This window comes from Aplidium turbinatum, chromosome 8 (assembly GCF_918807975.1).
Source record: "Aplidium turbinatum chromosome 8, kaAplTurb1.1, whole genome shotgun sequence".
In the NCBI taxonomy this organism is placed as follows: Eukaryota; Metazoa; Chordata; class Ascidiacea; order Aplousobranchia; family Polyclinidae; genus Aplidium; species Aplidium turbinatum.
The window spans coordinates 3,095,957-3,108,950 of record NC_137479.1 but is presented as its reverse complement, the minus strand read 5'-3'; the positions used below and the strand labels follow the sequence as shown (position 1 = coordinate 3,108,950).

Below are 12,994 nucleotides of genomic sequence, written 5' to 3'. Positions count from 1 at the left end.
GTTACCTTGCACAAAATGCAGTAATTCAATTTTCTAACCACGTAAATTAACAATATTAGTTATAAGTCCCTTCAGAACTAATTTATAAGTCACTATGACGACACAAACATGTGACATGATTACGAACCTTTCCACTGTTGTCCATGGAAGTGGAAGATTTTTTGAATTGTTTCGTCAGTCGCTCGACTTGGTTTTTCCATCGTTTGTTTTCGAATTCAAGTTTAATATTTGTGATTCTGTCAACAATAAGCAATCGTCCGTGGTTTAACAACGTCATATCCTTACATTGTAAAAAGCAAAACAAACATTCAATCATTCCTTCAGACTCGATGCATCACGCGCTTACACAACCGACAATCGAAAGAATGCTAAAGACATGACATGGACCACAAGCAACTTGACCGCAAAATGATTTTATTAACGATGGGAATAGTGTTATCTTACCTCGTGACGAAGAAGTCCCGGGATTGCCTCCAAGTGTTATGCATGCTCAAATCTCTGATCTGGTTTTCCAATTCTTTTATCTGTTTTGAGAAGATAACTAATTTTAAATATAAAATTTCGTGCTATGCACCGTGCGCTGATGTAGGTGAGATGAGGAAGTCCACAAAATTGACGTTGCTGTTTCATGCTCGAGACTCATGTCCACAAAAGAATTCTACCTTTGTTGTTTAACTAAAAATAGTTATGTTGGTAAAAAGGCACGATAGCTTAAATTTAAACAAGCTAAACAAATGAGAATATTGAATTACAAGAATTGGACAGAAGCAAAAATGGATGCAAAATGTTCTTTGGAGGTTTAGTGGTTTCGTAGGAGAAAAATGCCCCTTTTAGTTATAACCTACATATGATTAAGAAGTACGTTACTTAAACCGTACGCTATATGAATGAAATAATACCGATTGTGAATTTCGAAATATAAAACAGTTAGGGCTTCTCCAAATAGTCTGTGTGTTGGGGCCTTGGCCGAATGACCCTTGCCATTGCATAGAAACATCGTAGGATTTGTAACAACATTGTAAGCCTAAAGCTGATAGAATGTAGCTTTGATAGAGAGACAAAAAGTGCAAGAAGCTTTTTATCCCAGGATGCAAAAAGAGGTCAAACCTAATCCTATGTTTTTCACCAAAAACCGTTTTGTGATAGGTTAGTTTGGTTTAATGATGTCAAGTACGTGTAGGTTTTATAAACACACGATGGTAATGACACAGAAGGAAGGTAATCGATAAAGGTGAATACGTTCTCTAAGAGCTCTTTCTCCAAGTAATTACGATGCCTGACACGGAAAAAAGAAAATAGTCTCCATACATATAGCCAGGAGTGTTGAGAGAATAATTTGGGCCTGGTACGAATGAGATCTTCGGGCCCTAAATTATGACCCTTTTAAGATAAAAGCATTATATCCAAAGTATACGCGGTGTTTCTCCAAGTTTTCGTGCCCCTTGGAAAGGTCACAGACCCCTAAAATCTTTCTGGGACCGGGTCCAAATTTATTTTCCAGCGCTTTAAAATCAAAACAGAAACTAACAATTGCTGCTTGCCAGTCTTAAGTTCGACTCAGAAAGTTCGGCTTAATGATTACGTAGTCCAGCATCAACATCATATATTGCAGTGTTGAGTATAGCTTGTTTAGTTGCCCGTTGCATAATTAGCTTCGTTTATCAAGCGTGTTCCTCGAACACGTGAGATTTGTTTGTTAATTTATTTGCAAAAGGATTTAAATGATCTTTAATGTTTAAATGAGTGACACTGTTTTGTAACAAAGTATGGAAATAAAACATCGAAACAACCTTAAATCATGCTGTGTTGCTTGACGTTTGTGTGTGTGCGCATATGATGCTCTGGATCGCAAGTTTCACGTAGTGAAAATACAAACCGTCCCGGTTACTATGTTCATTTGTGAAACAAGTTTATCTACCTCTTCCTTATAGGAGGTTATTTCGTCCATGAAGTAGGCACTGTCCTCCATGCAAACCAACGTTGTGTTGTTACTGAAATAAACAAAAGTTTTCTTTTACTTCCTCTCATTGCGCCAACAGTACACTGAGAATACAGATGCAAAAGAGATCTGGAATCAGTGAAGGTCATTTAGTCCTCCAGTCAGTTGCTTCTATTGAATCGTTTCGTCATATAAGTGTCTTGCGAGACAGCTACGTGCTCTTGTGGGGTTTCAAACCGACAACCTTTCGAGAGTCGAGTAAACATTCTCACCACTGGGCCAAGCAGCTGGCAAGAGCTTGGTCTCATAGTTCATATCTTTATTAAGCTTAACGTTTATTTGCCTTATGACAGCCTGCGATTGAAGATGCTCTGTTGAAACAGATGACCCATTGTTCTGTGGAGATGTGACGCGTCGGTTGAGCTCTTCTATTCTATCTTCTGCCTCCATCAGCTTTTTTTCTTTCTCCTGAAAGTTTTGAATTACCAAATTAGAAATATCCGGAGCATTATTTTCAGTCGTCAGCACATTTAGCATCATTTCATTTATCATCACGATTAGTAGGCTACTTGGTTGAGCTTGACAAACCCTCTTTTTCTTCTCTCGTATTGTCGCTATATGTCAGGGCATCCGTTGGTTAGCCACTGCCTGGTGTCGTCATCGATGGAAATTAGGCCTTCCATACCATGGGGTGATCTATATAGCCGGCAATCCTTGATAATGTGGGCTGCGTCTGCATTTCGCCACACTCACAAGCAGCACTCTCTGCCAAGCCCCAACGCAACATGTCTGCACCATAGCGTCCAACACCAGTGAGCAAACGATTACGCCTTGATGAGGCAAGTCTAGAGAGGCCATGTCCCAGCTGGTTTTCGGACGGGGATCTGAATACTTGGCGAAGTGGGGACGTGCTGCTTGACCATTGTTCACACCACGCCGCGTGGCACCACTGTTTGCTAGGGCTTCCACCAGAGGCTGCCAGAAGGTCTTGTGCAGCGCGTACAAATGGCTTTCTTGATTTTAGCCGCTGCTTTGGTGGATATCTCAGCGTGATTGTGTGTAGCGGATGGCCAGGGTTTAGGGCTTTACGGCTCAGGGAAAGAACAGCACGTTGGCGCCGTAGTGCAGCAGGCTCAATGTTTGCAAGGACAGGCAAACAGTCAGTTGGAGTTGGGCGGAGGCAACATGTGACAGTTCGCAGGCAGTTGTTGATTGGTACATCGACAGGGTCAGTATGGGCACTTCTGCACCAAGTAGCAGCACAGTATTCAGCAGGGGCGTAGACTAAGGCTAAACCACTTGTTCTCAGCACTGAGGGGCTAGCACCCCAACTTGTACCAGCAAGACGTTTCATGAGAGCAGTACGAGCTGTCACTTTTCCGCGTAAGTGTTCTAGGTGTTTGTGTATGTAAGGGACCGATCAAGTCGAACTCCAAGGTATGTAGGTGTGGCTTCGAAAGGAAGTGTTCGGCCGTTATTTCGGATGTTAATTTTCCTGTTTGAGTCTCTATTACATAGGTGGAAGACAGAAGTCACCGTCTTCGCTTTACTCAACTTGAGGCGCCATTGGTGCAGATAGGAAGATAGAATGTCCATATCCTTAGTCAAGGTGTTCTGCACTGTTTCCCATTTGCGGTGAGAATAAAAAATAGCCAGGTCATCTGCGTATGCGTATTTATTAGAGGAAGTATTTGGAAGGTCATAAATGTAGATGTTGAACAACATTGGGGAGAGAACAGATTCCTCCGGAACTCCATTTCTTAAACGTCTCTGTCGGCTTTTCTTTCCGTCGCTGGTTTTAAGGATGAAGCTGCGGTTGAAGATGAGTTCTACAATAAACTTAACCATGTGTCTATCTGGGATTATCTGCAGCAGTTTGTAAGTGAGACCCCTGTGCCAAACAGTATCATAGGGGAGATGCAGGACCAATTATACATTTTTTTCTTTTTTGCTCTCATTTTTTCAGCTCATATCAAAATTAGACAATTTTTTTACAGAATACGGCCAAGGTCAATGGTTATTGACTGTATAAATATCTTGATAATCGGATTTATTTTTGTGAAGTTAGAGCTTATACAAACTTTTTTGAAGAGTGTATAATAGGTCCTGCCCCTGCAGGACCTATTATACACAAGCGAACATTGAAAAACAAAACATGTTTTTTCACTTTCACAGTAAAAACAAGAACATAAAAATGTGAAATAATAATACTTAGTGTTTATAAACACTTTAATTGCCAAAGTAAGATTGATTAGCATTACATCAATAGCTCTTAATTGGGGGAGAGGCGTCTTCATAAGGGGGGTGTTAAACTCTTTTCCGCCACGGCCAAAATTCACTATTTTTGTTGAAATGACTTTTGGAGCTTACGTGTAATATAATGTTGCTAGAAAAGTAAGGCTTAATTTTAAAACATACAAAAGTTAATTCTTCAAGTGCCTTAACTCATTGTATAATAGGTCCTGGACGTTACTGTATAATAGGTCCTTCAAGGAATCATTTTTATTTCTTAGTTAATACAAAAGTATCTACACAAGCAATCACTCTGAAATTTTGTGACAACCTAGGTTAATCACCACACAACCGTAAATAAATGCAAACTTTTGCAAAGAGCTTTAATAACAAAATTTATCGCGTTATTGCTGAACTTCCAAAAATTTACATTTTGACCCAAAAATGGAAAAGCCTGTGTTTCTCTTGAACCGAAAGCTTTTATCACACGAAACTTCATATAACTAAGTTGGACTAAAATCTCGATCCAAAACCATAAAAACCGAAAACATTCATTTTGAAGTAAAGAAAATACAGCGCTGTATAATAGGTCCTTCTGTATAATAGGTCCTGCATCTCCCCTATGCCGCAGTAAGGTCGAGGAAGACCGCTCCCGACTTCAAGTTGGCCTCAAACCCATCTTCGATGTTTTGTGTCAGCAAGGTTACTTGGTCGACTGTTGATCTTCCTCTCCTAAACCCCGCCTGTTCTTGTGGGAGTGTGGGGTCAACAACGGGTTCCATTCGTCGGTGTAAGACGCGCTCCAGTAGTTTGAATGGCACGCACAATAGGGAGATGGGGCGATAGCTCTTTGGGTCAGTTACCGGTTTGTTTGGTTTTGGGACTGCAACAATCAATGCTTTCCGCCAGAGTTTAGGAATCTTTAGGGTTCGCATGCAATGAGAATAACAATTTCGTAGCCAATTAATCGTTTCCTTTCCTAAGTTTTGTATGAATTCGGGGTGAATCAGGTCTGGTCCTGGGGCCTTTCCTGCTTTCAGTAACTTTATGGCTTCATTCATTTCTTCGGTCGAAAAGTCTTCAGTTAGTTCGTTGTTACGCGTGTCATCCTTCCACATTTCTGATGTGAGGCTTGAGAGTCTGCGTTGAAATTTGCGGTCTAACTGTTCAATTTTTGACAAACCTGAAGAAAATTGACAACTATCACAAATGTTACTTCTCAGAAGTTGTAAAAAAATAAATCGTATTCAAGTCAATTCTGGTGCACTTTTTAACTTAAATATGGATTTAAAATCAACAGATCGATAGTTGTTGCCAAACATCACTGCTGGCCCATGCCGTGTGAATGCGCGAGAGTTTTGGAATGTTTGCTGATGGTAAAGCTATATAGTAATGCCGACCATCCTTCTCTAACCTCAGACACCTACAGTACCTTCAACAAATCGTCTTTCAAGATCTGCATCCGTTTAAAGTTGTCTGCTTGTACTTTATGTTTTCTGCGTTCAGATTCAAGTTCTTCCTCACAATTTCGAAGTATTTCCTGTAGATTTACATAGATTCCACTAGTTCCTAATTTGGTTTATTTAGTTTCACGAAAAATCTAAACAAGAAATATATTTTCTCCACTAAAGCAGCGCGTCGTCAAATCAAGAAACTTTAATAAATGAAATAAACAATTTGCTGCTGTTTTACAATTCTGGTCACCTGTAAATTCCCAAGCTTGGTTGATTCTTGAAAGGTATCTAGAAAAATTGAACAGTTTTATCTCAGATAATCTAATGTAATGCAAGAATAAGACTTATCAGATGCAAGCGAATGTAATCAAGTTGATGTGAGTAGTTAATGGCGGCCTTGAAACTGTGATGACGTCACCTTATATCCTACTTATCAATGTGAAATCTTCTCAGCATTGTTTGGGTCTACAACATTGCGCATAAGCTTGAAACTCATCAACTAACTCTTACCCGGACTCGGTTCATCGTCCGCTGTCTTCCTTTTGTCAAAGTCATTATCGTCCCATTCATGACGTGTCTCCTCCTCTATGGCCGCATGAACCAAGGAATTTGTCTTTTCTAACTTACCTTGAAGACAGTCCACCTGTGCAACAGGGCAGCCTGTAAGTCCGTTCGTAAAGCTATGCACGATTGCTCTGGTGTTATGAATGAACAACATGACAATACGATTGAATTCAACTTGCAGACATTGACTGTTGCTGTAGCTACCACCAACCATGGCTTGTAAGGCCACTATTTCGCTGTTCTTGTCGGCGATTATGGATTCAAGATTCGAACACTCCTCGCATCTACTTTCAAGTGACGAGTATTTCTCTTTAAAGTCTTGCACTTTCCTCCTCTCGTTGAAAACTCTAAATGGACAAACTTTTACACAATAAATATTATTTACACTACAAAAATAACGTTCAATACCAAGCAAAAACTGTGCAGAGCAAATTAAAGAAAACAAACATAGCTGCTACTCTCCAAAACATCTTAACAATCGTCTCTGGTGGAATCTTTATTAGATACTTATTGAAATAAAATGTATTTTAATAAAACCTTTGTGAAAAACAGTATGTGCACAGAGTAAGAAGCTTTTAGAATCTAGAACAAATCTTCATGCAGAAAAATCTTTTGGACTGAATAGACTACTGGAAGCTTTGTTTAAAATAGCAATGAATTGCTCGGTGAGGATGTCAATTAAAATCTCCATGTTCACAAACGCTCCTACTGAAAAAATTAAGCTTCGCCAGCGGATTGTCAACATTTTCAACCTTGATGTGCTTGGTAAAATACCTTTCCTCAGCTTCAGCTTTGTCAGCTTCCATCGTCGCTTTTAGATTTGCTTTCTCGGCTTCTAGTTCTACCAGTTTTCTTTTCAATTCTTCAAGTTCAAACTGGAAAAACAAACATTCATCGATTTTCCACCCAACACATGGATTATTTCTCCTCTTAGTTGCTAAAACGCATCAAACCAATAACATCCGCATTATTCTCACCTTGTAACTTTGTTTGTCCGCAATTTCCTTCTTTAATTTCGCTTGTGAGGCGAGTTCTTTGTCTTTCTTTACGTTGTCCAGTCTAATGGAAGACAACAAATATACTAATAACCATTCGAACTCTGTGGCATACGAAAGGGGGACGGGGTGCGGAGGGCACCCACCCATTGGCCTTGATATTGAATTGTTGTATTGTTTAATTGCTAATCATCTCTTCTCTTTATTTAATGCGTTATCCTCTATTTTGTTAATGGTTTTTGTGTAAATCGCGTTTAGCAAACACGTATTTTGTTGTGATATAGGTAACCTAACAATTATGGCCAAGAAATTATCTGTGAGGGAACAAAAAAAAAATTGAGTAGTTGGGACAGAAGTTTTCAACTTTTTTGCTAGTTTTAAGGTACGCTTTGGTTGTTTATAAGTCTAAGTTATTATAATGTAACCTCACTAAGCCTAGTATTGTTTATACGCCTGCTCGAAGCAAGACTAAACCTATTGTGGACCGCGGCTAACTACCTGCTTGAATAAAAATTAATCTGTCTGTTTTTCGTTAGTGGCTAGCCTAATTTTCAGTAGGTAACTGTTCCAACATTAATTGTCGGAGCAACTCGCCAACATGAGCAACTTTAGTGTTAGGAAAATTGTTTTGTTATCCTTTATTTCGAGATCGTATACCAATTTGGTTTCGTTATAGGCTTGGAAGAAACATTAAAGGCCAATGCATAAAAATCGTACAATGCAAAAGCACCATGAAATCAAAAAAAAAATAAAATGCGAGGACTTGCTTACAAAGTGTTTACTTATGTGTAGCCTACTGACTATTTTCACTTATGGTGTTTCTATGGGTATCTAAAGATACGGCCTGATTTGTCATACTCTGTAAAACTTTCCAGATTTTGCCAATTTGTGATGAATGTTTGAATGAATTTTTCCAAAACTATCTTTAACGTCTTTTTCACTGTCTTCTCCAAGTGACACAATGCATTTTAACATCATCAAGCGTTGAAAAACAAAGACAATTTGATTTTGAAAATACCAGCTAGACTGTTGATCGCTATTTAACTGTCGGATTGAGCGTTTTTCAACTTACTTTTTCGCATTTTCTACTACTTCCCCAAGGCAACGAAAAACTTTTATATGATTACGAGTCAGCAAAGGTAAAAAAAAAAACTTAAAAATTTTCAGTCAGACACTAGCAGCACCGGAAATCAAAATTCGCAAAATGTGAATCAAGCCGTAACTTCAGGTGGCCATGGGCGTTTCAAACAAGACACAGCGTATTTCAAAATTGTGTTTTGACTTTCAGATATTTTTATGGCTATTGACCAATTTTTTCTGTCGTAGAGTAAAGCAAACCAACGCAACGAGTATTTAAAATACTTTTTTGCTACAAGATATAATCTTGACGCAGCAGCCTACAAGAAAAAACGTTTTCGTGCTCCACAGGAACGACCTATACAAACTACCGCGTACAATATTTGTGGACATTGGTTGCAGTTATAATTTACATTGAATTTCCCACAACAAACTGACAAATTTTTAAGTCGTCGATTTTCCTTCATTTATAACCAAACCAGAATCAGAGAGGTGAATTAGGTACCCTCCTCCCGAAATATTTTTGCATATGCAACCGACTAACAGACTTGCAAAATATTGAAAAGCTGTAGAAAAATAAGTTTTTCCCTCTCTGTTGAAGCATCATTTGACAAAGTTTTACTATTGATTTAAGCTGAAAGTTCTCTCAGAATGCGCAATCTCAAGGCGTCTTTTTCAAAATTTTCCTGAGGAGGCCACCCAGACCCCATGGATCTGCTACTCATTTGTCTTTCATGAATTATTTTGCTGGCTTACACCCGTGTGTATGACCAGTCAAAAGCCTTATCGTGAATTGTTGTTTAACGTTTCTGACGTCACTGAAAAATGTTGCCTCTCCTGGAAAAAGCCTTGTCCTTTCCTTGCCCTCTTGTCAAATGGATGTGGTTACACCATTGTCCACATTCACTTGTTAAAGTCAGTGTTTTCTTCCAATTCCTTATAACTTTTCACAGTTTTTCTCTTGGAGATTCTTTCAACGCTCAAAATTTTGTAAAGTGTCATAACTTCTCTAAATTCCATTTCTTTTCAGTTCAGTCTCAAGAAATTGCTGTGTGTAATTTCGTATAGCTATTCACATCAAAAAAAGTAATCTTGTTTCATAAATACGTTAAACAATGGAAATACCTTTCCTCAGCTTCAGCTTTGTCAGCTTTCATCGACGCTTTCAGATATGCTTTCTCGGCTTCTAGTTCCACCAGTTTCCTTTTCAATTTTTCAAGTTCAAACTGGGAAAATAAAGAATATACAAAAACAATTGAAATCGAACAAACAGTTTCGAACTTGAACATATTTTGCTATACGGAGGCTAAATGTATTCTGAACCAATTAAACAAGTGTTTTCAAAAACATGTTAAGGCTTTTATTGTTGACAACCGATATAACTTTGCAAAATAAATTTTTTTCATGCAATGCCTTGAACAATTCAAGTTTTTTTTTTTATCAAATATCAACTACAAATATCAAATTTAATAAGGCCAATGGACGGTTGATTGTTGTGGGAATCAGGGTAGCCGACGCCTTATTTAAGCAGGGCCGATGATGGTAAGGGTGAGAAGTCCAATAGTAGAAAGATGTGGCAGACAATACTTTACAAGTAACCTAGCGTGTCAATGTTAGCCTACTGTGTCAAAGTTAGCCACTTAGTCTACTGTTTTAAAGTTAGCCTACTGTGTTAATATTAGCCTACTTTTCATAAACAACCCACGTCACAGACAACAGGCGATGACGCAATTAAACATTAGAAAACTTTGTTTAAATATTAATATTTATTTAATATTATTATTTGTAAGCAAACAAGCTGTTGGTATCAGCAATTGAAAAAAATATTGGTTGAAATCCAACCTGGAAATTTTGTTTCTCTTCAAATTCCTTCTTTAATTTCGCTTGCAAGGTCACGAGTGCTTCCTCTTTCTTTGCATTGTCTAATCTAGTTGAAAGCAAATAAATACAATCATTGCATTCTAGTTGATTCGTACCAACCTTGTCAAGTGATGTAGTAGGCAGAAATACGATCAAGTGAAACTACACAAGTTATCAAGTAATGTTACGCTTTGCGTCACACACATATTGTTCTTACATCATTTCATCTACATCTGATGAGAGCTTGGTTTTAAATGCCCATGTCTCCCAATAGGCATTCTAGTATAAACCAAATTAAATAATTTTCTTCCCCTACAATTTGTTATTGTATTTTTCAACATCTGCACAATTGACACTCACTTAGTGATATCAAATGCAGTTTGAATTTCCTCGTAACTTTCCATAAAATCATCAGTAGATGCACTTTGTACGTTCAGGACTTCTTGAAGTTTTTCAACTTCAGTTTTGAGCTGAACAGTTTCAATTTTCGTTCTGTAAATCATATAGCTCAATTGGTTAGCGCGTCACTTCTGGAACGAAGAAGCTTCAAGATCAAGCGGCGCTGGTTCGACTCTCGGGGTGTGCGCTTGAGCAACGCACGTTAAGGGCTGCTCTCCATTCAGCGGCATCTAATGGATGGAATAGTTCCCTGGCAACAAGACTTCAACAATTGGAAACTTCACTCTGTCAATCTCGGTGACCGGGCCTGCGTCAGTGATTCAAAGCCTCTACAAGTATGCGAAACTGCCAGGATTAAGCTCTGCAAGAAGCTTTCCCAGTCCGAGGATAAAGATTCAATCAATCAATCAATGTGTCAAGTCAATCATGCCTTTATAAAATAAAACAAAATGAAGCCTTATTGCCAACAAATCTCATGCGACACACGTTGACCTGCAATCAAACCCCAAGGTAAAACATACAAGGTAAACACAAAAACGTTTCATGCATCGGGAAGTGCCCAAGACGTAACCTTTTTGCTGGCACCCTTTGTGTTCTTAGCAATTTTCTTCCTTATCATGTCGTATCCAGGCTTACTCCCGGTGGTTGAAGATTTGGATTAATTAGACGGGAAGACAAAGAAGCCTATCTTCGTGCCACCTTAGGCATGCCTTTAAGTGTCCTGCCAGAGACACAGTCGCATGCTCTTGAGCAGTGTCGAACCGGCGTTTTCGATTACCGTACCAAGGCTCTCACCACTCGGCTATGCAGACGACATTTTATTTCTTGATTAACAAATACACATCTTCATCTCGTTATTCTCTACATCGGAAATACCTTTCCTCAGCTTCAGCTTTTTCAACTTTTATCGTTGCTTGCAGATTTGCTTTCTCGGCTTCTAGTTCCATCAGTTTCCTTTTCAATTCTTTAAGTTCAAACTGGAAAAATAATTTATAAATGTAAAAAAGCCCAACCACCAGCCTGTTGCAAGTAGCTTGTTTGTACAGAAGATCTACTTGAATGTAACCTACAGATGTAGGCTACAGTTCACAAGTATTGGGAAAGTTTTATACAGTTTTTGAGAGTAGCTTAAGTTACTCAGTCGTGAATTGATCGCAAACTTTGGTAAACAGGGAAAACGTTTCAGTTTTTAATTCACTTAACTGTTCCGAAGAAGTGTGTTTGATAAAGTAGTCCTTAACATTTCAATGCCAGGCACATAACGATGTTTCTAAACTGACCAACCAATCAATGTTGAGTTTTAAGGAGCATAAAAAATCTTACTATTTACTTTTCTAAAACACTGCTTGCATGTGAAGTTGGAAAAAAGTGATGCAACATTTAAGTGGATATACAATAATTGTATACTCCACATTGCTGGTATTTGTTCGTCACATTTTTAGGAGGATTATTATGTCTAAATATACGTACAACAGTCGATTATTTTATAGTAAAGAAAGGGAAAAATGGATTAAAACACACAAAACAATAAAAATTTTAAAGTGGTGTCCGACAAATTGTTCGTAAAGCAATTCTTCGTAAAACAATTCTTCCTAAAGCATTTTTTCGTGCATGCAGTTAAAATTTGATGTATACGAAGAAATGCTTTACGAAGAATTGTTTTACGGACTTCATTTTACGAAAAACAGTTTACGAACAATTGTTTTAAGAACAATTGCTTACGAACAATTGCTTTACGAACAATTGCTTATGAACAATTTGCCTATAACCTTTTAAAGTTATTTGAGATTGGTTACAAGAAAACTATGTAGTATCAATCACCTTTAAATTTTTGTTTTCTACAGCTTTTTTATCTAATTTTCCTTCCATGGTTGTGAATTCCTTTTCTTTCCAAATGGCATTCAGCCTGTACCACAAAATGAGATGTTAGAGCAATACTGTTTCCACGTATGTTAACTTATTGACCCACTACAACATGTGAGACTGAATATGATCTTAAAGGCATAGTAAAAGAAATTTTCAAACGGGAATTAAGCATTAAAATGCGTAAATTGAACATTCAAGAGTACATTTCAAAAAGAATTACCGAAAAAAAATTTGATTTAAAGGCACTGGCAAGGCCCAAAGTTCAATGTTTCATTTATTTCTATTTTTTTTTTAAATGACCAAAAAGTGCAAACACTGCTCGAGAATACGTCACTATAGACAGCAATAACAAAAGTCACGTTAACACTAACATCAGATCTGATGTTTTGAGCAAACTGTCTGATATTTTGATGTTGAAATCTGCTGTTGTGATGTACATACATACATAGCCTACAGTTAATTCGCCCGCAGTAACAACTATTGCGCGATCAACTGATTGCTCGCCTATAGTGACGTAGACTGTACAGTCGCACGCTTCGCTGCTCACGCCTATTGTCGTTCTGAAAGCTCTGACAAAAGCGGGCGCGGAATGCTGATCAGACCGCAAT

General features: G+C 38.1%; 1 protein-coding gene across 1 annotated transcript in view; it reads right to left on the bottom strand.

The window, feature by feature from the left end:
• LOC145775612 (uncharacterized) overlaps positions 1 to 12,994 on the bottom strand; it is a 42,294-nt gene that overhangs the window by 1,515 nt on the left and 27,785 nt on the right. The window contains exons 24-38 of the mRNA XM_082586934.1: positions 12,342 to 12,426; positions 11,397 to 11,497; positions 10,482 to 10,613; positions 10,104 to 10,188; positions 9,387 to 9,487; positions 7,167 to 7,248; positions 6,964 to 7,064; positions 6,401 to 6,536; positions 6,136 to 6,268; positions 5,876 to 5,913; positions 5,604 to 5,711; positions 2,283 to 2,407; positions 1,919 to 1,991; positions 445 to 524; positions 128 to 236 (exon numbers count right to left, since the gene is read on the bottom strand). Of these exons, the coding sequence (XP_082443060.1) occupies positions 128 to 236; positions 445 to 524; positions 1,919 to 1,991; positions 2,283 to 2,407; positions 5,604 to 5,711; positions 5,876 to 5,913; positions 6,136 to 6,268; positions 6,401 to 6,536; positions 6,964 to 7,064; positions 7,167 to 7,248; positions 9,387 to 9,487; positions 10,104 to 10,188; positions 10,482 to 10,613; positions 11,397 to 11,497; positions 12,342 to 12,426 (1,489 nt within the window). The remainder of the gene's footprint in view (positions 1 to 127; positions 237 to 444; positions 525 to 1,918; positions 1,992 to 2,282; positions 2,408 to 5,603; positions 5,712 to 5,875; positions 5,914 to 6,135; positions 6,269 to 6,400; positions 6,537 to 6,963; positions 7,065 to 7,166; positions 7,249 to 9,386; positions 9,488 to 10,103; positions 10,189 to 10,481; positions 10,614 to 11,396; positions 11,498 to 12,341; positions 12,427 to 12,994) is intronic.